At 48.9% G+C, this 26,497-nt stretch overlaps 2 protein-coding genes across 4 annotated transcripts in view; one reads left to right on the forward strand and one right to left on the reverse strand.

Annotated features, from left to right (window-relative positions):
- The first annotated feature begins 1,410 nt into the window (after positions 1–1,410).
- LOC135324627 (E3 ubiquitin-protein ligase ARK2C-like) lies at positions 1,411–14,995 on the forward strand. The gene is made up of 7 exons (XM_064501276.1): positions 1,411–1,551; positions 3,243–3,368; positions 7,012–7,141; positions 8,068–8,172; positions 8,887–8,976; positions 10,037–10,143; positions 10,834–14,995. The coding sequence occupies exons 1-7, from the start codon at positions 1,538–1,540 to the stop codon at positions 10,949–10,951; spliced, it is 690 nt and encodes a 229-aa protein (XP_064357346.1). The 5' UTR covers positions 1,411–1,537; the 3' UTR covers positions 10,952–14,995.
- Positions 14,996–19,386: 4,391 nt separating this feature from the next.
- LOC135324727 (lipoxygenase homology domain-containing protein 1-like) overlaps positions 19,387–26,497 on the reverse strand; it is a 117,832-nt gene continuing 110,721 nt past the window's right edge. For 2 of the 3 annotated variants that reach the window (XM_064501585.1, XM_064501584.1), the window contains exons 36-39: positions 25,511–25,681; positions 24,234–24,372; positions 22,639–22,800; positions 19,387–20,083 (exon numbers count right to left, since the gene is read on the reverse strand). In XM_064501585.1, the coding sequence (XP_064357655.1) occupies positions 19,603–20,083; positions 22,639–22,800; positions 24,234–24,372; positions 25,511–25,681 (953 nt within the window). In that variant the 3' untranslated portion in view covers positions 19,387–19,602. Of the gene's footprint in view, positions 20,084–21,320; positions 21,813–22,638; positions 22,801–24,233; positions 24,373–25,510; positions 25,682–26,497 lie in introns of those variants that run through there. The other variant, XM_064501586.1, reaches the window with a different exon arrangement.

Consider the following 26,497-nt stretch of genomic DNA (forward strand, 5'->3'; position numbering starts at 1 on the left):
TTTGCATAAGGATGCGAACAGAAAGTACGGAGGGCTCCTCGGGCTACCGCGCTTGCCTGGTCCTGTCTGCGGACCGACAGGAGATGCAGGCAGAAGGGTTTTTGGGATCCGTGTCAGGATGTTGTGTGCAAGCCAGGGATGACACTCAGTGTCTCATGGTGCTGTTGCTCCTGGATATTTTGTGCCGGTCCCAAAGATTAAAAAAAAAAAAAAAAAAAAAAAAAAAAAAAAAAAAAGAAGAAGAAAGAAACTTATAAGAGTTTTTAAGAAGTTTAGGTGTTCAATAGACTGCATAAATTGCAGGTCTCCTGTTCAGGGGCTGGTCTTCAGTGGAGAGGCATCTCTAGTAGCTCGCTTCAGTAGTCTCATCCCTCAGCTCCGAACTGCCTTTTTAGTTTGAGGGCCCAAAAGTTTTGCCATGATGCCTGTAAATGCTCCAGGAATTAATGCTGCAGATTGAGCCAAGGGCCCGTCTAAGCAAGGATCTCGAGGGAGATGAAAGCCAGTGCCAGATGTTTTGAAAAAAACCTCTGCTATGGATATCTTTCACACCTCATTTCTTCCTCATTCCCACCAGTTTAGTGGTTGATCTCATAGCAGTTCGTGCTGGGTTTTCTGTAGCCAGTTTCTCTGTGCACGCAGATTATGAGGCTCAGCTATTGAAAAGGGGTCTCTGCAAATACTCATGATCTTAATCCCTGCTCTCAGAGGTGGAAGGTGCCGAATTAATGCCCTGCAGTCAGTGAAAGACAGTTTCTTACAGCAGAGATTATTTTCTTGCCTGTGAGACGTTTTTAGACAGACAAACACCTTGCATTGTACAGAAAGTCAACAACTTTTGAAAAAATTAGGTGAGCCGATAACCTGCAAGAGCATAGTTTAGACAACTGACTTTTTTCCTTCTCTAAAATGTTGAGACTTTTTTTTCTTTCTTCTCTTAAAGAAAGGCAAATCAAACCAAGCTGAAGCAGTTTTCATTTGTATGCATTTCAATTTTGTGCCAAAAAGTCTCTTTGAATCAAAAAGCCAACAATTTTTCCCCCAATGCTTTTTGGAGGAGGAAAACTATTAGTCAAAATGGCATTGCCTTATGAGTCGCTCTGATTTCAGCTAACTGACCTGTCCTGTTTTTGTGGTTTTTTTCACTTTCCGGCGGAAGAGAGCAACAGCAATCCACCTAACTCTTGCCCTGGCTCGGCAGCCGGGTGACCTGCCGTGACGGCCGCGCTCTTCTCTTCCAGGTGCTCCTTTTCAACGGTCTCAGCATCCCCATGCTACCTCCTGCCGGCACTTCCACCTGGGTCCCCAAGCTCAGCTCTCGGCCGACTTCGCCCTGCCTCCCGCGGTGCAGCCCCAGCCAGGGCTGACGCCCCACTTGGCCCCTGCGCACCAGCACAGCGGCCCCCTGCACCAGCCCTTGGCACCGGTGCCAGCCCTGCCCTTCCAGGACGTGGCAGGACCCTCCTTCCTACCTCAGGCGCTACACCAGCAATACCTCCTCCAGCAGCAGCTCCTCGAGGCCCAGCACCGCCGGCTCATGCCCCATCCCAGGTAAGGGCGTTTTGCTCTTGGACAGCTAGAAAACTGGTTTTCCAGGGGATCCCCGGCAGGCTGCAGGGAAGCTTTTGTGGTCCTCGTGCCTGTGAAGTGTCTTTGGCCAAGGGTGCAATGCTGGTGTGATGCTTGCTGAGTGTGCTGGGACTTTGGCAAGTTGGGCTGCAGATCCCCAAAGGATTTTTGCCAACAGCTGCAGGCCAGCTGTTACCTCTAGCTATGCCCTTCCCATGGGCATCCGTGCTATGCACATCTGATTTGTCCCAAGGTCAACTACTATTATCACTCATAGGAGAACGGCGACCGTAACACCTTGGTTTTGTAGTGAACCTACCCTGGATCACAGAGAAAGCAGTAGACTGCATGCACAAGCCGCGCTTTTGTAGCTGTTGTTTCAAAACCACATAAGAGATTTATCTACATGTCCCATAAGTGTTTGTTTTTGTACATGAAAAGCTCGCTACTCTGCTCCAGGCTTCCTGGCTGTGCTCTGGCTGCATGAGGAGAGAGGGTTGCTCTTGATCTTCTGAAGTATGTTCAATCAAAGAAGCAGCCTAAATTCACACTGGGCTGATGACTGCAAAGAGAATTACTGTCTCTCCGCAGAGGTGGAAATGGATGTCTGGCCTTGTTCTGAGTCTGCTTCTTGAGCGAGAGATTTAGATAATAAGTAGGACGGGAAGACATTTTTGGAAACATATGGAAGCTGTTCGTGGCTTGTGCCCATGAATCAAGGGCCGATGAATGAGCCTCTGTGGTAATGCTGTGTTTGGGAAGACTGCTGCAGACAGAGAAGTCTTTCCTCCCCGACTCTTTCTGTCTGCAAATTGTGCACTCCTCTCATCCTTGTTTTGTTTTGCATAAGCTGGATTTTAGGTGGATTTAATGATTAGTTAATAACTGGGTAGCAAATATATGCGCGGCTGAGGCGCTGATGATACAAGTGTTTACCTCTTAGTCATAAGCCGAATTCAAATAAAACCATGGAGTACAATTCCATGCTGAAACTGCTTCTGTAAATGCTGTCAGCGTTATATCTGCAAGCAGGTTCTCAGAGAAAAGAGATCCTGGCATAGAAAAGGTCTTGCCTGGTCCCAAGGCCCATTTCGGCAAGCAGCCAGCACCAGCTGCATCAGAGAGAGGTGTCTGAAACCTTACAGCAGTGGGGGACACGGTCCTGGTAACAGGAGCCTGGGTCGTGCCTGCAAGAGAGGAGCCTCTGTGCTGTGGCTGCCTGAGAAATTTTTTATCTAGCAGTTTGCCGCTCTGTTTGCTCCAGCGTTTTCCTGGAGATTTACTTTGTGACGGCTCCATCTCCATCAGGAAGCAGAGACTTGGTAGGGAGCTCAGGGTATGACTCTGTAATGGAAATCCTGCTTGTGCATCCAGCTTGTCTCTCTAAAGATAGAGATTTTGGTATCTGGTGCTGATCAAATAGCACATATTCTTCCCTTAAGTGAAGGTAGTGCAAAAGGACAAAAGTCATGAGGTGGGACTGGAGCCCCTAGAAAAACCTCGCGATATTTTCTACTGCTTTCCTCCCAAAGGCAGCAGAGGCAGGGGAGGAGGAGCCGGAGCCGGAGCCCGGCCTGGCCTGTCCGTTGTCCAGAGAAAGGTTAGATGGAGAAAAGAGGACATCCGTGGTGTCCTCCATGCCTCTAACCCTTGCTTGTCTCCTCCTCCCGCAGGCGGGCTCAAGAGCGCTTCTCTGTCCAGCCTCACCGCTTGCACCCCAGCTTCGACTTCAGCCACCAACTGCAAACCCCACAGCCCATGGGGCCCCAGCCCAGGTACTTAGCCGAAGGCACGGACTGGTAAGTCTTCCACCTTTCCTTCCACCTAGCCTTTTGAATGAGGTTTTTTGAAAAAATCCTAAGCTGGCTGGTGGGGTTAACCAATGTCACCTTGCCTCAATGCTTTCATGAAAACCTAATGCTTATACTCATTAGATATAACGCCGGTAACATGCAAAGAGGGAAAACTCATGGCTGGGAGGGCCACGAGTGCATCCTAAAGTCCTACGCAGACCAAGCAAGCGCACAGTTTCAGCACAGTCATTTTTTGCAAATGTTTTGCTAGACATGTGATAACATCGAGGCATCGGCATTCCCGAGCTCTCTCCACCCACGGATGTAGGGTGCACCTTAAATAGCAACCTTCCCTGGGGGATTTTCCCTCTGTAGGACATTGCCTCTGGTGAAGCATCATCCAGGGTCTTTTTCCTGCAGACCAACATCTCTGGCTGAACAAGATCATCTGCAGCCCAACGGCGCTCAAAAAGAGCGGCCACAACCCTCCCCGTGGCCTAGATTAGGGAGGGCAATGCTGCCCTAACCCATAGGGGTAAATGAATTCATATTTGTTAATCGTTTTCACACCATAGTGTTTCATATCCTGGAAAAGCCAAGGGTGGGAATTGGTTGTTCTGTTTTCAGAGCAGGTTTTGAGCTCTTGCACTATTAAGAAGGAATGAGGCCTTAGTTTGAAAATGAGAAAATAAAAACAAATCTTTGAGTAGCTGCTTGTTAGCTGAGCAAAGTCCATCCTGTGCACTGAATGGAAAAAATAGCATGTGAACATGTAATTAGAAACAATCATAATGCGTGTGCACAAGGGGGCCAAAATAAAACGGCACAGGAAATCTCAATTACGGCATTTCTGAACGTCTGAGTGCTTCACTCTGCAAATAGAGAGTTCTTTGAACACAGGGTTTTTTCCCCCTCTAGGGATAATAATACGCAGCCTAAAATATGGCCAGATCCTTCTGCCATTTTTTTCTCAGGTGTTCCCATTACTGGCACCACTGCGCTCTGAATTAGGCCAATAGGACATTGTTCAGATCGGTTTGCAAAGAGGTTGACGTTCAATCTGCATGGAGTCTGTCTTTCTGTCTCTCTTGGCGTGTCTTGTGTTTAATTATAATCAGTAGAAGAATCTGATAAAGCATCACTTAATGTTTTCCTCCTCTTCCCTCCTTCCACCCCCCGCCCATGTTGCCCCACAGCCTTGTAAAACCTAAGCAGCAGGGATGGCAGGAAAGCATATATTGTAAATACATATATTTGAGCTACTCACTTCTCGGGGCACTTGGACAATTTTTCCCAGTGACTGATGTGAAAACACTCATCTAGCGTATCACCATGTCAGCAGCGCTGGCTCTGGCTCGGAGGTGGTAGTGTGTACGCTCACGTGAAGTGGGGAGGGCAGGAAGAGCTGGAGGTGACCAACCATCCTGGACAGCCAAACCTGGATTAAAACATTCTGGCGAAGAAGCAGTAAACTCCTGGCTGGTTCCTTAAATGATCTTCTGAATAGACATTTAGTGACTACTATCCAATCTTCTATCTTGGGCCTTATCTGTCAGTTCTTGGTTGTTGGCAGCCTGTGCGGTGCAGGTTCTTAGACCTCACAACCGAGTATCAAGGCGCTCTGCGTGGAGCACAGGCTGGGAGGGGATGGTTGGTTTTGGTGTTCTTCAGCTAATGTGCTCTGCTTATCCATGGCAAAACACTGGGGAAAACACCATTCCATGCAGTGTTTTGCTGTAGACCTTTCTGCAGACCTATAGCGTCAATTTAAGAGCCTAAATATTGGATTTTAAGAACTGGATGCACAACTGCATGAACAGTTCAGCAGTGCTGTTGCTGCAATGGCTTGCACAAGTTAGTAATTGCCATTAGTCTTTGAGAGATCTCTTCACCCCTTGATCTCAAAGCACTTTGTACACAGAGGTATTATCACGACTATTTTGCAGGCAGGGAACTGAGAAGGCAGAGAGGAGATGGCCAATGTTATGCACTGGGTCAGCAGCAGGGCTGGGAATGGACCCAAGGTCTCCTGATTTCCAGCTGAGCCCTCTGTCCACCTGGGAACAGTCTTGAATGATGGATAAATCTCTGAAAATGTGACATGGAAATTGGGAAATGCCCTGTCCTGTGGATTTGGTTGTGCTCCTGTTGGTTGTCTCCTGAGTTTTATTGTGGCCAGGGTTTGGCTGGCTGGCTAGCTTGCTCCAGCTAGCTTGAGGCATGCAAGGAGAGTCTCTCTCTCTTTGCTTGAACTCGTTGCAGGGGGACTTATTAGGAGGCATCAAAACACTGGAGTTGTTGCCTACTGCACAGGCAGCTCTGGGTAGAAGATTTCTGCATTTGCTGTCCCCTCACGTCCGTTATCTGCTGCTGGGCAAAAGCAGTTTCACAGCTGCTTGAGGATGCGTCTGCATGGCTCCTGACAAGCCGCAATGCTTGCTGCCACCGTTCTCCGTGGAGGGGAGAAGAAGTTTGATGCTGAAATGGGAAACAACCCATGCGCTCTAATTAGCTTTGCTTTGGCAAATGTGAAGACAACGGTTATTAGAGCGCCGGCTTTTGCAATAATGATAAAACGAATGGCATTCACAGCACTTGTTTGCTGAGAGCTTCTTTGGCTGGAGCGACGAGGGAAGGGCTAATTGGATTAGAGAGGGAGATGCTGTGTTGGGTCTCCACTCCCAGCAGCCAGGGGAAAGGGTTTGCATGGCGTCTTTGCCTGCTGGATGCCGCCTGCACAGAGCTGAGGCATTTGCAGGGGCATCGGGGATTTCCCTCTGACAGAGGGGTCCGATGTGCGGTACCGCAAGCCAGACCTCTCCCTTGGGTTGCAGCACGGTTGCTGGTCATTTGAAGTCTTGACAGGTTGTTTTTTCTGGAAGGGTTGAAGTGTCCAAACCCACCCACATGAGTCCTGGCCCAAGTGCCTGGGCTAAGCCCCCATTCTGCTTGCCCAGGCCAGGCTGCAGGGGGGTGGATTGAGAGGAGCATGGGGCTCATACAGAAATATCTTAAACCCAGTAGGTTTTCTGGACAGACAGTGGTCCCGGGGCTCCAGAACCCCTGCCCTTGTCCCCCCGAGTCCTCCTTTGACCTTGGCTGAGAGATCTCTAAGGAAAGCACAAGTGTGTCGAAAAGCACCCAGCTGAATCCCAATAGCTGTCCGGAAAGGCTCATTGCTGCTCTGCCCCAACACGTTTAGGTGCATTCCTACAAAACCTTGGAGGCAAAATGTAATTGTTTGCAACGATGTTGGCACAAGCCAGACCTGGTCTGGCCAGGTGCCATTACTGAGCCTGGGGGATCAGCTGGAGCCACCAAAGTGGTATTCCTCCTCCTCTGAAGTTAGGCTGAGTCTGTAAAGCTCTTGATCCCAGCTAACACATACTAACTGGCAGTACCCTCGCTCTTTTGTGCTGGTGGGGAAAGGTGACCATGTAAATCCAAGGAAACTCATTTTAAAGCAGCAGCATCACCCTGGATTGAGGCATTGAGACGGAGGCACCCATAGCAGCCGAGATCCCACTGGGGGGGATGTTGCTCCCTTCTGCTGTGAGCGTGATCTAACTTGTCAAAGGCAACAGCTGGGGGAACTGGAAATAAAAACCACACCATCAAAATTGCGTATTTTCTGGTCTTGTACCCGCAGGGATCTCAGCGTCGACGCGGGCCTGACCCACGCCCAGTTTCAGGTTCGGCCGGTCCCACAGCCCTATCAGCATTACTTGGCTACGCCGCGGATGCACCACTTCCCCAGGAGCACGTCCTCAACGCAGATGGTTAGTGAAATGCTTTCACCGAGAAATGTTTTATGCATTGTCTGCCAGCAGGCAGTCAAAATAAAGGCTGCTATCTCTCTATCACCTGTCTGCTGAGAATCCCACTTATCTCTGGCCGTGGGAGGGAGCGTCTGAAAGGATCGTGTTGCATCGGTGTGCTCTGGATTAGAGAAAGGGAGGAAAAAAATTGCAAAGGAGGATGTTCGGTCGCTCGGGAAAGATGCGGTCGGTGCTGTTACTCCAGAGAGGTGCTTGTTGTAACTGAGGGTAAATCTGGCACTGACCCTTGGGAAAAGGGTCCCGCATGCAGGTGGCTTCATGGGAGGTGTCTCATTTGGGTCTGTCCCCATCGTGCAACTGCTGGCTGCATCGGCCTCAGCGCTGTCTGCAAAGGTTTTGCATGATCTGCTGCATGGGCAGAGACCGGGATTATTTAGGGGCCCTTCTCCTGGCAGGGTGTTGTATTCTGAGTCGAGCCACACAGGGCTCTGCTAGTTCTTAAGGCATCCTTGGAAACCCCACAGTGGTGTTATTTCCTCGTGCCCGCAGCTCTCGGAGTCGGATCTTGACACCTGAGCCCTGCAGCAGGGCTGAAAAATCAGAGCTCAGACGAAGAGGACTCTGCCCCTTTAAAAAATTTCTCTTTTTAAGCTAACCTGTGTTGAGGGCTTGGAACTGCAGTGTTACAGATGCAGCAGAAATTATTACAAGTAGTTTGTTCAGATGAAATGTATGTTCTTAATTATCAATTTATAAGAGATCTATTTAATAAACCTCATTTTTTCTTGTTTATTAAAAAGCTTCCGTTGGTGAAGATGTCAGTCTGCTCTTTAATTTTGAATGTTTAAAGTGCTTATTTTAAATCAGGGTACATGAAGGATTTTTGCTGTACAGGTGGCCTTATCTTTCTTCCTCCCTTCTCACAGGTTGTTCACGAAATCAGAAACTACCCATATCCTCAGCTTCAGCTACTTGCTCTTCAGGGCCTGAACCCAAACAGGCACACGTCTGCTGTGCGGGAAAGCTATGAAGTACGTATTTTGTGGACTGGCAGTATTATTAAATTTCTAAACCCTGGGAAAGCGTGCAAGCTTTGACGTGAATTTGTACAGCTCTGCGTTGAGGCATGGCAATTGCAGAGGTGATTTGGGAAGGGCAGGGATGGAGATACGGGCTCTGGGTCAGCCAAAGAGAGGGGCTGAGACAAGCCAGCTTGGAAATATCATCCCTGCTCCTGCATCGGCTGGGAAATGCTGGGGAGGTAGCACTGATTTGATGAAATGCTCACGAGCAGATTGAGGCCTCCAGCAGTTTTAGCGTTGACTGAGAGGCAAAGGAGTTGAACGGTTTTGGTAAAAGATGGTCTAGTCTGGGTCTGCCTGAGGTTGACTCTGGATTGGTTTACGTCTATATATGAAGTGCTGAATTTTTTCTGGGCCTTTGTTTCCCTGCCTGTCAAACGGAGATCAAATTCCACCCTAATTTCTGCAGTATTTGACATCCAGCTCTCAGCTCTGCGCCCTGAGCCCCTAGCTCAAGACTTGAGCTGATCAGCTCAGGCTCCAGGGCTCGAATCCGTCATTAAAGCCCAACCAAATTGCTTTCCATGGAAATTTCCCTGCATGAAACAGTGAGGAAGGAGCCTTACGGGCCAGGACCTGGTGCCTGGTGGCTCCCACTTGCCCCTGGGGTCCCTGTCCTGGGCTCTCTCCTGACGGCTTTTTGCTGCTGTTTCTCTGCTGAAGGAGCTGCTGCAGCTGGAGGACAGGCTGGGCAGCCGGGGCGCTGTGCAGAACACCATCGAGAGGTTCACCTTCCCGCACAAGTACAAGAAGGTGAGCTGAGAAGTGGCCGCGCTCGCGGCCAAGCGTTGTCGGCACGGAGAGGACAGAGGAAGGATGTCAGTGGGTTGCAAACCTCAGGGTCAGCAAACAAATGATGTAAATCAAGATATTCCCAAAAGCGGGGAGAAACATAAAATACAGGCCTGTTGGGGCCTGTCTCTCATTGGGTATTTGATCTACTGCGGGGGTCCCGGGCTGACGTGTTGGTGCTCAGCTGGCCGTTTCTCACTTCTAGGCTAGGAAGCTCTGGGCCAAATTTTCAAAAGGCTCTCAGCTTTCTCCCACCCAGCACCCGCACTTTCCCCTCCTCTATGACTTATCTGCCCATGGTAAGAAAGTGCAAGCACCGGGGGGGCTCCCTGCGTGCCAACCCACCCCTCTCCGCATGCAGGTGCCGCTGCCCACGCGTGAGGAAGCCCTTCCGCTGTGCCAGCGCTTGCTCAGTGCCCTTGCTTTGCTGGGGCATCCCCTCTGGGACAGTCCGTCCCGTGAACTGAAGGAACTTGGGGCTGAAAGTCTTCTCCAGGCTGGGCTTGGATTGAGTTGGATAGAGCCAAACAGAAAAAGGGAGAAATGCTTTTTTTGTGTAGTAACCTCACCTGCTTGCTGAAGGTACCTTGCGTTGCCCAGGCTGGAAGCGAGTCAGTCCCTCTGTGTCTATCTTGGAGCGCTTCTCCCTTGGATAAAAAAAAATGGTGTTGATAAGACTGGATGTGTGTATGGGGGGAAAAAATGGGGACCTGGCAGGTGAAACCTTGTCTCATGGGACTGAGCCTGTGGACGAGCCCTCGTGGCTGCTGTTCCCAGCAGCGGAGCTCCCCTGGGGGTCCCTGGCTCCTGGGTGTGCTGCCACTGTCCCCATGGCTGGTGGGGTGCTCCCAGGAGCTGGCATCCTTTCCACTGTGGATATTCTGGCCATCCAGGCTTCCCTAGCCTGGTGGATCCAGGCAACAGGTGAAGTCCACGTCATTCGCCTTCCTTCGACTCCGCATTTTGGGCAAGCATTAGAAAGTTCAGTCCTAACCGAATTACGTCTTTCACCTTGCCACAGAGAAGACCGCAGGAGGGCAAAGCTGAGCAAGAGGATGGCGAGGAGTCAGACACCGATGAGAAGTGCACAATCTGTCTGTCCATGCTTGAAGATGGAGAGGACGTGAGGTATGATCCTCCTTCTGCTTCCCTTTTCCCCCCTCTCCCCCACCTCTCCACGCAATCCCAGCTGTGTTTTTTGTGGGTAACTTACTGCGGTGAGTTGCAGAGGGTGATCCCTGCTCTTGTCCTGACAAACCCCACCGGAGCTCTGCAGGGTCCAGGTGAACAGATGTTATTGCATGGACGCTGGTATGGGCCATGCTTAGAAAGAGCTCTGCAACGGCAGGAGGGCTGTTTTAAATAGTGTTTTCTGTGTTTGTATCACCTGCATGAAGGCTGCACAGTTGTGTGGCAACGGGCCACGTTGCAGGTGGCAGAGGAGGGACAGGTCTGAGGACCCTGAGACGGCTGTGTGAAGCTGAGGGACATTAGCATTCATGCTTCAAGGATGACCAAATTATGGTAAAAGCCTGTGACCCTGGGCCACGGTCTTCAGCTCCCATCCACTGAGGAGGATGCAGACATCGCCCCTCTTCACGGCTGTCTGCCAGCAGCAGTCAGTGCCATTAATCACGGGAACAACTTGCTTCAGGAGCACGTTGTTTTTTCCGAGTGGTTTTTAGCCTAGAAGGACACCGTCATCTCCAACCTGCCACCCCCTCAGTGGCCCTTTCTGGCTCTCCTGCAGTCTGAGGCTGGTCCGGCGGACCTCCTTCGACCATGCGACCTAACGGCAAGGCGCTCTTCTTTCCGCAGGCGTTTACCGTGTATGCATCTCTTCCACCAAGTGTGCGTGGATCAGTGGCTGGCCACCAGCAAGAAGTGCCCAATCTGCAGGGTGGACATTGAAACACAGCTCGGCTCGGACAGCTGAAAGAACTGGCTGGACGCACCATTTTTCCTTATCAGGTCGTATGGCCATCAACCCTTGCAGCAAAATTTTGCCTTCTGAGCCATTTGATTGAGAGGAAAAGTCTGCAGGCACGTTAGCGAGAAGGAGGAATTTGCGGTACGATATCTAGCGGTAGGAAATATTGCACGTACAGGATACTGGCCCAGTGAAAGGGAGCTGGCGTTCCCGGAGCTCAGAGACCCCGTGCTGCAGAAGATTTAGTCTTGAACATGAAGGAACTAGTTGTGGTAGTCTGGCCTGTCAATCCTGCATTTCATGAGGATTGTATATATACCTCTCGAATAAGTAGAAACACGTTAGGGGTTCTTTAGCTATTTCTATGGATGGCAGCTGGAGCATGTTAGCTTAAGAAATGTTGTGTTTGATGCCCTACTCATCTTGTGGTGGACATGTTGCTGTTACCTAATTTGCACCAAATATTTTTTCATAGATTCCTTATTTTGGTGCCTGATTAATACATTGCAGAGGGGGAATAGAGAGGTCGAACTTTCCCACCCTAAGGGGGGAAGAGGCGAAAAAGCAAAATCCTGTTTACAGTCAGAAGGGTTGCGCTCTTTGCCTCAGTCGCATGTACTTCCTTTCCTTGTGTTTACAGTGTGTTGCAAATTTAGAGACGCCTAAAAAAAAAAAAAAAAGAAAAAGAAAAAGAAAAAATTGGGAATGAAATGAATGAAGCAATAGGGAGACGCTTCGTTCCTGCTTATCTGCTGGTGCTGGACACTTTCTGTAGGGGCACAATATTGACACGCGTTCTGTTTCTTTTATTTCTATATCTTAATGAAGTAGCTTGACATACCAAATCCGAGGAAGGCCGCGGGCTGTCTTTACGATTGTAATTTTCCGTACCACTTTCTCCTGTGAGCTGTAGGGCCTGTTGGCCTTGACGGCTGTTGCTGGCGCTCCGCGTTTCGCCCGCCGTGGCATGGACCCCCCGCATGAACACGGGATGCTGCATTGACCCATCGCTGCACTTGCCCTAATGGATGCACCACGGTGCAGGTCTGCCCACGGGTTCAAGAGCTCCTTGACTCTTTGCCGGTCAAAAAAGATGATTATAGGGGTCCGGTCCCATAGTTGTGCTTTGGAGTATAGCTTCTTGGAAATCACGTTAGGAAGGCGATGAGGCCCCCTCCTCTGCCATGTGAAAGCACAAGCCGATGCGCAAGCTAAAGGCGGTGTTCAAAATGGAGAAAACCCAACCCGGCAGACTTTGTGCGAAATTCCCCCTGCCGCGGTCCTTTCCACACATCCCTCTTTTCTAGCTCCCGGAGGGACGAGCAAGTGGAGAGCTCTCATCTTCTGCACTTTGCCTCCTCCCTGGTGAAAAATTGCAGCATTTAAGGGCTTAGAAAGAATAAGAGAAGGAGGGTACAGCTCAGGTGGAATTTGGAAGTCTATTATTATTATTATTTTTAATCCACTCTGGCTCATGGGCTGCTGTGGAAAATCTCTCAGAGCAGTTCTGATACCAGGATGGGAGCAAAAAGGGAAAATTTGCGTAGCTGGTACGAAAATGCTGATGACGGGAGCATTTCTGCACAGGAAGGGAACACAGGTTTAAAGGAGGATTTGCTGCTTTCTAGAGGGGCTGGATTTTAAAACCATGTCAGAGTATGCGTATCTGTACACAAACACACGCATACCCTTTTATATATATACACGTATTTCACTCTATCCATACGCAAAGAGTGATTATTAAAAAGGAAGCAAGTGCTAATTCATCAGTCTCATTACAACCGTGCACAAAATAGAGTTAGGAATTAGTCCCTGAAGTGCCAAGGGAGTTGGTCTGTGATATACAGACTGCAGACTACCAGCCCCGAGGACTGAGCTGCAGCCCGGGTTAGAGCTGGCCTCTCCCTGCTCTATCCGAAAACCCTCTGAAGGATCAATACCGACAAGTGAAAAGCCTGTTTTTTTTTTTTATAATGCATCCTTTTTTTTTTAAATGTAGTAAGGGAGCAAAAGAGAGATGCAGAGAAGCAAGGGGAATTAATCAGAAACTTTATATATTTAGACACTTAGGTGGAGGGGATGATTTCTAGTTCCCGTGAGCATCTGTTTTGCCCTCGGCACAGCAAGGCACACAAAATACCGTCGGGAGATCGCAGGAGTCCTGCGAGCCGCAACGGGAAAGTGCTGACCGTGGCGAGACGCGGCTCCGTAGGGAACGGCGGGTCTCGCTCCAGCAGCAGCAGATGCAAACGGCGTTAAAACCACTACTAAAACCACTGCTCGCGTTGAGGCGGAGCAAGACGTTGCTCTTGATATACACCGTAAGCCGGGCTTTCCCGGGGGCGAAGGAGCAGAGCGAACCCAGGTCCTTGCTTGGGGCGAGCCGCGCGGCGGGGAGGCGGCGAGCGCCTCTGCCCCGCGCGGCTTTTTCTTTCTTTCTTTCTTTCTTTTTTTTAAAGCCTATGCGAAAGTATTACTCTTTGCCTAATGAACAAGCACAGTTTTTAAAATTGGTGAAGACAAGCACCAAACTCCCGTGGTCTCGTGTGAATGGCAGATGCCGTGGTGCGTGAGAACTTACAGCGTCTGAAGTTGCGTTGGTGTGTCAGGTTCCTTTGCGTTTAAATAATTTGTACGAGTAGATTGCGGTAATAGAGTGAGTTCAAAACGAACAGGAAAAAAAAATCTCTAGAAACAAAACATTGATAGTTTACAGGGTTTTGTGAGTTTAAATGCCTTATATTTAACAATCATAATTTATGACTAACTTGTAGATATTGTGGGTTCTTATTTAATTATTTTTATAGTTGTTTTTTGCATTTTTAATTATAATTTATTTATTTAGAAATTAATACTAATTTTTTTTATTACTCCTATTACCTCATTTTTGCATTGTTTCTGGGAATGGAATGCTTTGCATGCGTCGGTACTTAAAAAAAAAATTAAACATGGGATGTGTGGGGGGGTAATGCTTCTCTTGTCAAAAAAAAAAAAAAAATCAGGGTGTGTGATTACAAACTGTATTACTGTGGTGCTGTTACCTTGGATACATTCCATAAAAATGCAAACCTTTGATTCTGTATGCTGTGACATAGTGGAAAAACTGCAATATAGTGACGGTGTTTAGCACATATATATGAATATTATTTGCACTCATAATCAAACTCCGGTGATCCTTCCACTCGCGTCCTTGCGCATTGAAGGCGAGGAACGGCGCTCCGCAGAACCAAAACGTCTCCGTCACTTCTTTAGAGCCCGGGTGTCGCGCTGTGGGGCAGCCCGGGGGCTTGGGCTGGCCGTGCCGGGGATGCGAAAAGGCGGCGCGGTGCCAGGCGTCCCCGGCGGTGGCCTCGAAAGGCTCCGGCGTGACAAGCGCGGGAGCCGCGCCGGAGGGTTACAGCACCCTCGGTAGTACTTTAACCTTTAAGCCATAGCTGCCCGCTCGGCCAGCACAGCCGCGCGAGAAGGCAGGACCGGGACGGGGTGGGATGCGCGTCTTAACCAACCCCGTGAGGGCTTGGATGCAATTTTTGGGGGGGTAGGAGGGCACCGATGTGCCTGTACCTTAATTTTTCCTCTTTGTCCCTTCAGGGTGCTGCTCTGCTTTGTCGACTTTGTCTTACCCTGTGGTTAAAACCCCTCCGTGTTTTTCCTTGCTGCTTTATAACGCTCCTCCCCTGTAGCCTGGAGCGATGGTTTGAGTCGTGCGGGGACCTGGGTTGGTTGCTCCCCCCGCAAAGACACCGTGAAAGGGATGCGTACAACGAGGAGCGAGCAAGCAAAACTCCTCTCCTTTAATGGCACGGGCTAGTGGAAGGATCACCCACATTTTTGTACTCCTACTGCTGTTCTGTTGTGCTGTGCAACATTTTGCTACATAGACTATTTTATAGAAGAAAGCTAGAAAAATATTTATTATTAATATTAAAGCAATAGTGCATTGAAGAAATGAAAAAGACATTAGAAATTGTGTAAATGCTTAGATTCACTTTTGGTGGATTTTTTGTACTTTATTTATAACTAATAAAATGAATTGCATTGCTAACTATACACCGGTGCTGCGCAGAAGTGACTCGGTAGGGCACTTGCCGTATCTTCATTTACTTCGTCCCCGTGTTGTTCCTCAGCTTTCCATCCCTGGCAGAGGTTTGCTGAAGCCCTGCGAGGCAGCAGCTGCATTTTAACCCCACAAAGTCGGTGCCTAAAGCCTTCCTAGCAAAACCAGCCAGTTAGGATGAAGCCCTTTGCTTTTGGTAAGGCGTTTCTGCCTCCTCCTGAACGGGAGCAGCACGTCGGTGCGCGAGGACACGTTTCCCCTTGTCCATCACCCCGTGAAAAGCAGTGGTTTGTGACCGAATCCTGGTTTCTTTGGTTTGAAGTAAATTCTTCTTTCACGGCTTATGTGTTTGGACTTGGAAATGTAGATGAGGCACTGTTGAGGTTAAAAAAAACCACTCTCCTTTAGCTGGTTTGCACAGGCTGTCATGATGCCCCACGACGCGTGGTGGGGGCACACGGGTACCCTGGGGCGGCTGCCAGCTGGGTGCTCACGGCGCCGTGTGGTTAAGCCTTTAAACAGCTCTAGGACGTTATCGGCTGGAGCTGAGGTCCACGTGGACTCCAGACGCGTCCTAGGTTGGTGCCTCGGTTTGGTGATTTGGCACCAAAATTGCTTTCTAGAGCCAGCCTGGAAATTGTCTGTTAAAGACAGATTTGTCCTCTAACTGCAGCCCATGTTGCCTCTAGGATACCCTAGGGGATCCTGCAGAGATCCCGATGGATCTGCCACCCTCCCGATGGAGAACCATGTATCTCCATGTTGTGATTTTTGGGTTTTTTAAATAACTAAGGCAAGCAAAACTTACTGTAAAAACAAAAATAAGGATCCTCCAAACCAAAAGCATTTGGAGGTGTTTCCAATCCTTTGTCACCTGCGGGAGGATCCAGGGGGACCTACACCCAACCCTGCATCCTCTACAGCCCTGTTTAGAGGTCCATGTGCCCAGTGCCTGGCTCGGACTATGTGATTAGGCTGTACACGCCTTGCAGGGAGGCAGCTGCTCTCTTAGCGAGTTGGGTTGCTGCAGCTGGGGATTGCTGGCTCCTCCAGGGACAAGGGATGCACCATTTTCAGGCAGTATGAAGCTCCCATTAGAGGAGACTTTTAAAAACTCCTATCAGAAAACAGGTTAAAGATGACCACCTGGTCCAGCTGGGGAATCCCTCGCGTAGATCTTGCTGATGTCCTTCAAAGGGAATACAGAGCTGAGAGCTGTCGCCTGAGATCACAGTCGGTTTTGCCTTCTGCTGCCGCAAACCACGAATACGCCACGGGGACCTGGTAACCGCAGTGCCAAGGACAGCGAAAAGGAGCGAGGGGACGGGTTGGGGAGGAGGGGCTGCACCCACTGCCTTGCAAGGGCCAAAAGGCACCGTCTGCCTTCACTGCTAGCGTGTGCTCTCACAGCAGCCTCCGGGGGCTGGGAAGGTCGGCCCTGATCCGTGTCTTGCGGCATCTAAGTCACCGGCTGGCCCAGTGACACCAGCTCGGAGCTCTGCAGTCCTAGCGGTAAGTGTCAAATTAACTCTTGGTTTTTATGGTGCGTCTTTTGCTTGCTAAAATGGGCCCCTATGCATAATGATGGGGCGGGGATCACGGCCTGGATTCTTCTCGGCCTTGGGTTATTCCATCGTCACCCACGTTGCAAAGGACTCCTTGGCTACACTCGTTTTCACCGACAGCACCAAAGCGCCTTCATCATCGCAATGCTCCAGCAGGCTCCCAACGCGAGACTCCCGCTGGGTGCCACCACCCTTGTCTCTTGCTCTTTCCTGTCATCCGCCTTTACAATTTTTGGCCGAAGGCATGTGCGTTAGGACTGTAGCCGTTAAGAAATAAAGATCAGAAAAAGCTGGAGGGTCGGGGCTGGGAGCAGGAGCTGTGCATTTGCCCAGCGTGCAGCTTCGGTGCGCTGGACTCCCCTGCCTGAGCCCTGTAGAAGGCACAGCACAAGGGCAATTTGGACTCTTTTTTCACAAGTTCTCTGCTTGGCCGAGACCGTGTTGCTTTTAGCAGCTTAACGTAAATCCGGCCCTTGGAAAAATTCCATTCGGCCTTATTACTTTTGTAGCATTAGTTGTTGTAGCAACAGAAGGACTCTCCAGAGCCAGGGTGGAGTTGTGCTTTGCACAAAAAAGGGACATTTTTGAAGTCTTGAGAAGAAAAAAAGCATGTTTTTTTCATGCCTTGCCAAGGTCGTCTTCCTGGGAGACAGCGGAGTTGCTGGCCCTATATTAGCAAAGTCCCCTTTGGCCCTTTTTCGGGAAGCATTGCTTGGAGTTCAGCACAGCTCTGTGCCTCAGCAGGGGCACAACATGCACGTGACTATTTCTGTCCAGGGTGGTAGATGTTTTTGATATGAAGCCCAGGATTTTCAATCCCATCGCTCACCAATGCAGCAATTACAAAACTGCAGTGCAGCAATGCACCAAAACAAATTTGGTGACCCCAAAATCAGACACTCCCGCTGCAATGGGACCTTGATCTGCAGCTCTAGGTCCTCCTGTATCAAAAAATCCATGATTCCTCCCAGCTATGGATTTGTACTGAGGCCATGTGGTCTCACAAGCACATTTTATATGCAGCTAAGGAGTTTTTAGCAGTCCACTTGCCTCGTGTGGAGGGAGTGTGGATGGATGGGGAAGTGCACCGTTGCCCCAAGGGCTGGGAGCAGGTAGCACTACTGTCCCCAGCCCCGTGCTGCCCGTTATTTCGCAGGGCAGTGGTTAGCAGGGGTTAAAGTGTTGCAGCGCAGCTACACTGTGCTATAAAATCGACATCTCAGCACCAAGTGGGTGCTTACTGAAGTCAACTGGAAACGCTGGGACTACAGCACTTCAGTGGGAGAACTCCTATTTCCCTGCAGCACCAGCATTTTGCTAAAATCTGACAAAGCTATTGACAGGAAGGTTTTTCACAGCCCTGGTCGCCTGGGACGGGAGAGACTGCAGAGACCTCCAAAGCCTGACCTTCTAGTTTCAAAACACCCACTGGGGACTCACTGCTTTGCAATGATGCTGCAGGAGTGCAGTGAGAGCAGAAGCACGGGGCTGTGTGCGTGCCCCCCGGCCGGCTGGGGAACGTGCAACCAGCCCAGCGTGGTCCCAGCAACGTGTCTGCTAACACCTGTACCTGCCTGCAGTCCTCCTGGAGCCTGAGCTGCTCCTGTGGGCTCCCAGGTCCGGCTTGGTCCTCTCTCCGTGCTTGGCAGTGGCAGCCTGAGGTGGGGGACGCGGCAAAGGGACAACACAGATATGGAAGGCAACTATTACTATTCCCATCAGTTGGTTTTTTTGATCACTGGTGAGGCTGGTTCATTTAAGCAACTTGCTCTTCAAGACCATGACCTTTTCCCATGAGCAGGTAGGGACTGGGCAGCGGGACCAGCCCTGTCCGCAGGAGCATCCCCAGCCTGCTGCCTACATCAGTGGGATGCCAAATGCTGGGGCTGGATGAGGTGGTGGGTTCGGAGTGTTTAACCCCTTTTCACACAAAGTGCTTATTTAAAAACTGCCTCATTAGCCTGCAACAGCGAGGGCCGTCTCATTAGTGCAGCCTCCTCCTCCTCCTCCTCCTCCTCCTCCAAACCAGACTCTCTGGGGGAACCTCATCCCACTGGGGGCAGTGGGAATTTTTCCAGCTGGTGAGCGAGGCCTGGAGCACGCCAGGGTCATTCCTTTGCTCTCTGGGGTGGGAGATGGGACTCCAGAATTAATGATGCTTAAAGAGCTGTTCTTGTTGGTACCTGTAGAGCTAGGTGAGCACCTGGGAAGACCTCGCATAGGGGAGCACTGGTTCTTGTTGCAGCTGAGAAATTCCTCCCACCATGAAAAATCAAATAGAGATATTTCACAAAAAAAAAGAGAGTAAAACGAATGGCAGCTGCTCTGAAAAGGGATTGGTATTCAGGCCATATAGGGTAAAAGTATCCCAAGACAGCTTCCTTGAAGGGGAATTGATTAGCTCTTAGGTCCTTTGCTAACATATTCCTAGGAATCGCACTGGCTGCCATAACCCTCAGATCACGGTGGCTCTGCGCTAGAGTCGGCCAAGTCCAGCTCTCGTCTGGGAGCCAGGTCCAGTGCAGAGGAAAAGCCCACGGGAGGCTTTGGCAGCTCTCAGGTCCCATCGCCCAAGACCAGCCCTCCCTTTCCCAAATCTCCCTGCAGAAAGTTCTGCTCCTTTCAACACGTTACTGCATCAGCTCCATTTTCTGATTCTTTTTATTCATCTGAAAAGGAGCTGGTCAATAGTGGAGGCCAGCTGGCCCTTCCAGCCCGGGCAGCACAAGGTAGTGAAAGCAGGAGGCAGCTTTTGAGCTGCTACCAAGATAATTTATGGATCTACTGTTTGTGGCTTCTAATCATAAATAAGGAAGGAATGTATTTCATTCACGATTTTATAGACAATTTTAAAAAAGCAGTATTACTTTTACAAAATGTTGACCCAGGAACCACATCTTACTACTAAAAATCCTTCAATATAAAAGGCAACGTTTTAAAAAGTAAAATGTGCTATAAAACCATATAACGAGAAAAATGCACGTGCAGAAGGGTCTAAAACCCTCCTGTGGTTGTGTGTCGCTAGTCTGTCCTGCTCAGTATCTAGGAAAGAGCTCTCTCCAGATTAAACCGTCCCCCCGGTTCTCATCCAGCCACTTCCCGCAGGGAAATATGGTGGTGACCCCGGTAGCGGAGTTGGTGATCTCCACCCGCTCTACCAGCCAGCCGGGCGCCAGCCCGCTGTTGTCGTGTTCAATCCGGACTTTCTTCAGCTCCCCCATGTCCAGCGTTTCCAGGTAGAAGCGGTTGGTTTTGCCCCGCTCGAAGAGGTTCCTGAACTTCTGCTTCAGCGCGCGCTTTCCCGAGTCCCCGTTCAACCCGAAGATGGTGATGAACACGTTGGCGTCGGTACCGGCTCCCTTCTCGAAGCCCGTGACCACGATGGTCTCGTATCGGACCGGCACCAAGCTCCGGGCTTTGCTGGCGAAGCTCTCGGTGACCTTGGCACACTCGAAGACTTTGTAGTCCCGTCTCTTGTAACGCAGAGGGATTTTCGTGTTGCACCTGAAGAAGTACCTGCCGAAGGAAAGTTAACAGCGGGTTGAAGGTACGGACGAGCTCTCCATCGTGTGTGCTACTCAACCACACAGCAGCGACGTTGTCTCGGTACTTTTCCACACATGGGCTAACACTAGAGTTTCTGTTCAGGAAGACAGCCTTGATTGAACGCTGCAACTGCTGGAAAATCCGATATATCCCCAGACGGACACAGACACCCTGCACATGCTCGGGTTGAATGTGGGCACCTGTCACCCCTTTTGCCCATGAAATGGCATGTCCATTTACAGAAGTACTGAGGCAAGACAAGCAGCCAGCCCGGCACATAACGCCGGCCGGCGTGACTGAATTTAAACTGATTTCAGAACAGGGTTTCGCCTATGCAACTGCACTCGGAGGGGAGATGTGCAATGATCCTCACCGGCAGTGTGGCACAGGAGGAGCTAAGAGCTAGGGAGAACAGGCAAAAAGGCGCCGTGAAAGACTGGAGGTTTACATATCCCCCTCCTTTCCTCATCCAGATCTGTCGGCCCATCCCGAGCAGGCAAGAAAAGCACCAAGCACGCAGATGATGGGTACCAGATGCCGAAACCCCTTCGCTCTGCAGTGCTGCCTCTGGTGATGTGCAGGGAGCACACAACACGTTCATAAATCACTGCATACCTGGCACCCAGCCAGGGGTTGGAGCACTGTGCTTTTAATGATGTATTTCATTTCCAACGATGCAGATCATTTCCAAACGAGTTTTTTTTTTCTTTTTTTTTTTTTCCCCCCTCTCCTCCCCCTTCGTCAAACTGCAGCAGATCCTCCCGGAAGGAGTGTAGCTCGGTTGCGTGTGTGTAAAATAAACACCTGAAGGAAGGGTTACTGCAATTTGAGTAGTACTGTGTTTCTTAAGGGCTTACAACACTTTTGGCATTTTCTGCAGCCAGAGGAAAGCTCTCCTTGCTCTGGAAAGAAGCTTTGTAAATGAGAAGTTCTGGTGAAGGCAAAATTTTAGGGCCAGGAAAAAACTATGTGGAAATGGGGGGAATTGCCTGCGGCTGCAGTTTATTTCCCGGTGACATAATATCCAGTGTTTTGCTATTATGATGGAGCATGACAGTCTTCACAAGGTAGGGCGAAGAAAAAAGATGACCTTTCTAGCCCTGGGATTTGCAAGAAAAAGCAGCTAAATGTGGCCCTTTTGCATGCTAGCAGACCTAGAACCAAAAGGCAAAAAAAATTATCATTGAGAACTATTGCTAGACCAATCTCATAATTCTTTTAATTTGGCTTAACTCAAGTTTTTTTCTTTCTTTCTTTTTTCTTTTTTGGGGGGGGATGTTTGGGATTGGCAATACCCAAAGTGAGAGCCTGGTCTCATGGTGAGATCTGCTCCAGCTGATTATTCGGAGAGCAAAGGCTGCTGTTATGAAGTACCGTGTCCACAGAGCCAAAGCCCTGCTTCAGAGGGCAGAGAAGGTTGCAGGCTTCCCTGGCATCTCCTGGCTACCCTCTTTAATTAAAAACAACATAACTGAAACTTTATGAGAGGATCTTTGTCCCCTTCAAAATGTCCCCCTCCATGCTCCCACTGAGCTTGATGCATGGATTTGATTGCACGGCTGGGCATTAAGGGTCCTAGATTTTTCTCCACCAGGAGAAAAGAACATGTTTTAATATATAATTGACTGAGTTTTCATTCAGCAAATAGTATTGTGGCTCTTCTGCTGGCTGATTAATTTGCTAGGAGACACTCTTAGCACTAAAAAAAAAAAAAACAAAAACACTTCAAGGATTTCTTCTCAAACACTCAATTGTCTCAGCTGGAACAAAGCCCTTAAAGTTAAATTCTTTAGCAGTAATGGAAATATCTTGGAGGAGAAAAGAAATCCATTAATGGTATGGATATTTCCTCTGAAGAGGAGTTTGTTCTCCAGATGGCTACTCTTCTCTGGTTCCTGTATATTCCCTGTGCTAACTGAGCCTGTGGACATCACCCCTTGCAAAAATTTCCTGAGATCTTCAGACATTTTTATTCTTTGGATATAGAAGATTTCAGTCATATTCAAGCCGGAGCAGCCGAACACTTCTGGTTTGGTAGCTAACTGCAGCCTTTACAGGGGACCTTTCAGACCATCCTAGATGTCTCGCTCATCCAAGGTGATCTGAATTGGAGGTTCAGGCTTTGACTTGTACTCAACTTTTTTCTAGGAGCTGTTTTCACAAGAGTTACCTAGAGGCCAGTATGCGCAGAGCATCCTATAACCCTCTTTAAATTCCAGTCAGTATCAATATTATCTGCAAGCTGAGGTGTTAGTTTGTAGTTGGTGCAAAACTCACCCAAAACAGACTTGTTTGTGAACTCAGCTGTGCAAGAACCTTCTCTAACAACTCAGAAACTGCACAACCAAATCAGGCATCTATGTGTCTGACACCAAACAACTCGCCCTTGGCTCTCAGAAAGGGATTAAGAGTTGGTGAGACCTTTCAGCACTGCATACGTTTGAAGTCCTTCAGGAAGACACATACAGAGCCGCTTAGGTTCCCCATGCCCTCCTGGAGTTGCTCCTTGCAGATAAGGCACTTACTTGTTGCAAAGCTCCATCTCTGTTATGATAATCTCTTGGACATGCCAGTACACATCAGCTTTTGCGGACGACTTCTTTCCATCTTTTGGACAGTGACCAACACAGATGGCTGCAACATCACCGACATTCTTTGAAGAAAACTGAAATGTGTCTGTTGCTCCCCTACGGGAAACGGAGAACCGTTTCAGTTAATATCTTGAAGGCTGGCAGTGACTTGTCTCATATGGACATTAAGTAATTTGCACATGGCTACGGAAGATAGGAGATAAGCATCCATTTAAAGTCATTTGATTTAACCCACAATCATTCAACACAAAGTATAATTTCCATATTTAAATTCATTATTTTCTCTGATTAGGGGTGACACTTTAAATTACTGCCACTAGGACTCTCCAGGATAAACTTGAGCTGTTCCACATACAAAATCAATTTGCCTCATTATAGATAAAGCTAAAGAATGACTAATTTCCTCTCCAGCGTTCATTCAGTCATTCCTGACAGATACTGTATCTGTTACACATCTACCCACCATAGCTGTTTTAAATCTGCTAGTTCAGCCACCCTTCCTGCTTTAGAAGCCCAGCTTGAAAATAGCTTAGTTAAACAATAAGTCTCTGTCAAACACTTGGCTGGCTCCCCCGTCATGTCCCCTACATATCTTTTAGGCCTGTCTCCTTGGCCTGGGTCATTACTCCAACCTGCCTCCAAGGAGGGACTGTGACTAATGCTTCAGAGGACGGTATCTCTAACTCTATTTTACTCTCCGTCAACTGAGCGTCAGGTGGAAGTGCCTCCCAATCTGTCATGTTTCACATGAAATCTCAGTCATTCAGAGTCCAGATCAGTTATAATTTTTTCCTTCCTTTACAGAGCCTTAAGACTTTTCTTCCCTGAAAAGCAACCAAACATCAGCAGCGTCTGTGGCTTTGGATAGGCTCCTCTCTCCTAATGGCTTGCTGTCTCCATAAGCAACATGAAAACCCCAGCTCACATCTGGAGCACTTTGGCCCTGCGTGGGAAGAGGAAGCTGCCCCATGTTGCACAGATGTGCCTCCAGCTCATCCGTGCGCAAGGCTGGCATTTGACTTTCCTCACGCGACAGTGATCTTTCAGCCCTACCCCCAGATTCAGCTGGAAAGTCAAATCTCGGCAGCTCTGACAACATTTAGCCTCCAACTATCTTTACTCTTTTTCTGACTCCCACTGCCAGCGAGATGCTGTAAAAGGAACTAAAACAACCTCCAGCTTCCTTCTGCTCCTCCCAGCTCAAAAAATCACAGGCTCCCCTTAGGCTCACCAGAAGCCCTTTTGTCTGTACTAATGCAAAAGGACACACAAACACACACATCATCTAGAGTTTCTTTACCAAATGCCTTTTTCCCAATATATTTAATCCTGCTCTGTGTCTGCCTATCAGAAGCTAATTTTACATGTTCCTTTTACTCCAGGTGAGGACCCGTTAGGCCTTTTGGAAGGGGAATGGGAAACAGCATGACACAAATGCAACTAATAAGCTGTCCTGGTGAAGAGATGGCATTTGTGGAAGAGGCACAGCTGGTGAGGAAGTCTTCTGGCCCATCATCCAGTCCCACTACCTTTCAAATCTCCTTTTCTTGGAGGAGTTTTCCATAAGGAATTCTTTGGAGCGACCCAGCTTTCCTTCTAAGATGATCCAGATGTTTTCCTTGGTCTCTGCATCCTCTCTGTCGCTTGTCACTGTGACAATCTCATAGGCTTTAAAGCACAATTAACACACACGTTAAGCAGCAGAGGAAGAGCAGATGGTCAGAAAGATCTTTTTATTTGACTGTCATTTTGGCTAAAAACCCGCTTCCCAATATTTATCACAGCAGACAAGAAAGCATTTACAAAATAAGGATGGAACCACACCGGAATCTGTGAGACTTCTGCCTGCCTAGGACAGAGTACATGGAAAATACGAGTACTGCTTGATCAACTGGCATGAGTGGATGGAGCTGCTCTTGAACAAGCTGTGTCCAGCTCCCTGCTCTGCTAAGGTCTCCCTATTTAGGATGGCCCAAATCCTTCTGGTTTTTGTGCCACTGTTCCTAACAATAAGGTCGCCCAGCCTTACAGGGATAGTGAGGGCATCTATATGCCCAAAAGGATGTGCTCAAATGCTATGGTGGTACCAAACATGCATGTAAGTACCCAAGACAAGCAAGATGGCAATCACAAGGTTGTCTTTTGGCAGGGCCAGTGTGAAATCACGCTGAAGGAACGTGATTCTTGACTCTCCCATACTCTCCTGAAGCAGAGTGCTGCTTTTACAGGAGTGCTGAGATGCGCTTAACATACTTGTCAGTGTGGTTAAATAACACTGGTCTTTCTCTCCCTCACCACATTAGACTCCAGCGTAATTACGTTGGACTCGGTGGAATTACCCAGTGCAGAACCAGGGCTATGGAGTGTTAAACTCAGCTGTCATGTTCAGCTGGGATACGTGAGCCTGTAGCCCAGAGCATATTAAGAAGGAAGCTGGAGCACTCTTACTTACAAAGCTTTAAGGACTGAACTTATTTTCCACCTCAAAGATTTAAGCCCATTATTTCTAATGAGAACATAACCACGTATCCTTATGGCTTACTGCTGGATTGAACCGCTGCAGATGGGCCCCTCTTATGTTTCAACCTAGAATGAGACATTTTTTCTTCCTCATAAATCCTGATTCGTTTCTTTCTTATCGCAGTACTGCACTTCTGAAGTAAAGAGTACTTTCAGTGATTCAACCTTGAGAGCCTGCGAACGCAAAGCCTGGCTGTACGGGAACCGTCTGCGGAGCAGCTTCCACATGTGGTCTTATTGCCTCAGAGGTCCCTTAGGAAATGCCACAAGTCAGCTCTGAACTTACCAGTCCGTTCCTTCAGTTCCTGGATGTTATCATTGGCACAAGCCAGTTCTCTTATGAGCTGCCCATCATCTTCACCTTTAGCCAGCCAGCGATCACACTGGAAGCGAAAAGTTTTGTCCGTGGTGGAGTCCGTCACGTCAATATATTCCAGATGCCAGCCTGGAGCAATTCCTTTAAAAATAATAATAATAAAAGTGGATATTTTCACATCTCTTGGGCAAGTAGGTGATATACTCCTTCCCAGCAGCACTCTGCTGGTGTTGGAAATGTTTGGTATTTACTGCAGACAATGTCACCAATGAACATGATGCTCTTCTGATACCAAAAGCAATGCTCAGCAGCTCAAGGCCACAATCCAATCTCCCGTCTAGACTCAGGCAGGACCATGCTTTTGAGGGACTCGCTGGCTTTTGACCAGATGTAGGGGTGTTGAAGTGTTGCCTCGGACAAGCTAGATTGCAGGCTCGCTGGGCAAAGGGCCATCTTCTGTCCTGGCCCAGCCCTTGGCACAGGAGGGGCTCCGAAGTGCGTAGCGGCTTCTGCGATATGAGCAGAAGCACTGAGCAGGGAGAGCCGGGGCCAGCGTCTGCCTTGACGACCCACCAAGCCTGGAAAACCGCCCCAGGAAGAAGCACTACCCCAGCCTAGGGATAGTATCGGACGGCGAAGCCCCAGGGTAATCAGGGCCTGGCAGAGCTGTTTGCTGGAGCCAGAACAAAATCTCCTGGAAATTAGAGAGGTTTGGGGCAAAAGTTAATGGAACAGCTCTGTTACAGACACTGCTGTGGATTCTTCCTTCCATTTTAAGGGAAACATTAAAGCCAAAAAGAAGGATATGAGTCTTTTCAGTGTCTTATAACATCAGTCCTTTCCTGCTAATGGACCCAATTCTGCCCTTTCTCAGAGGTTAGATAAAATCCTTTATTGGAAACTGCCGAGTTTTCCTTTATTGGAAACGGCTGAGTTTTCAGAGATTGCACAAATAAA

This window comes from Dromaius novaehollandiae, chromosome Z, assembly GCF_036370855.1.
Source record: "Dromaius novaehollandiae isolate bDroNov1 chromosome Z, bDroNov1.hap1, whole genome shotgun sequence".
NCBI classification, from domain to species: Eukaryota; Metazoa; Chordata; class Aves; order Casuariiformes; family Dromaiidae; genus Dromaius; species Dromaius novaehollandiae.

Coding starts and splice junctions, on each gene's coding strand:
- LOC135324627 (XM_064501276.1), top strand. Junction 3,369..7,011: donor TTAGCCGAAGGCACGGACTG/GTAAGTCTTCCA, acceptor TTGTACCCGCAG/GGATCTCAGCGTCGACGCGG. Junction 8,977..10,036: donor TCCCGCACAAGTACAAGAAG/GTGAGCTGAGAA, acceptor ACCTTGCCACAG/AGAAGACCGCAGGAGGGCAA.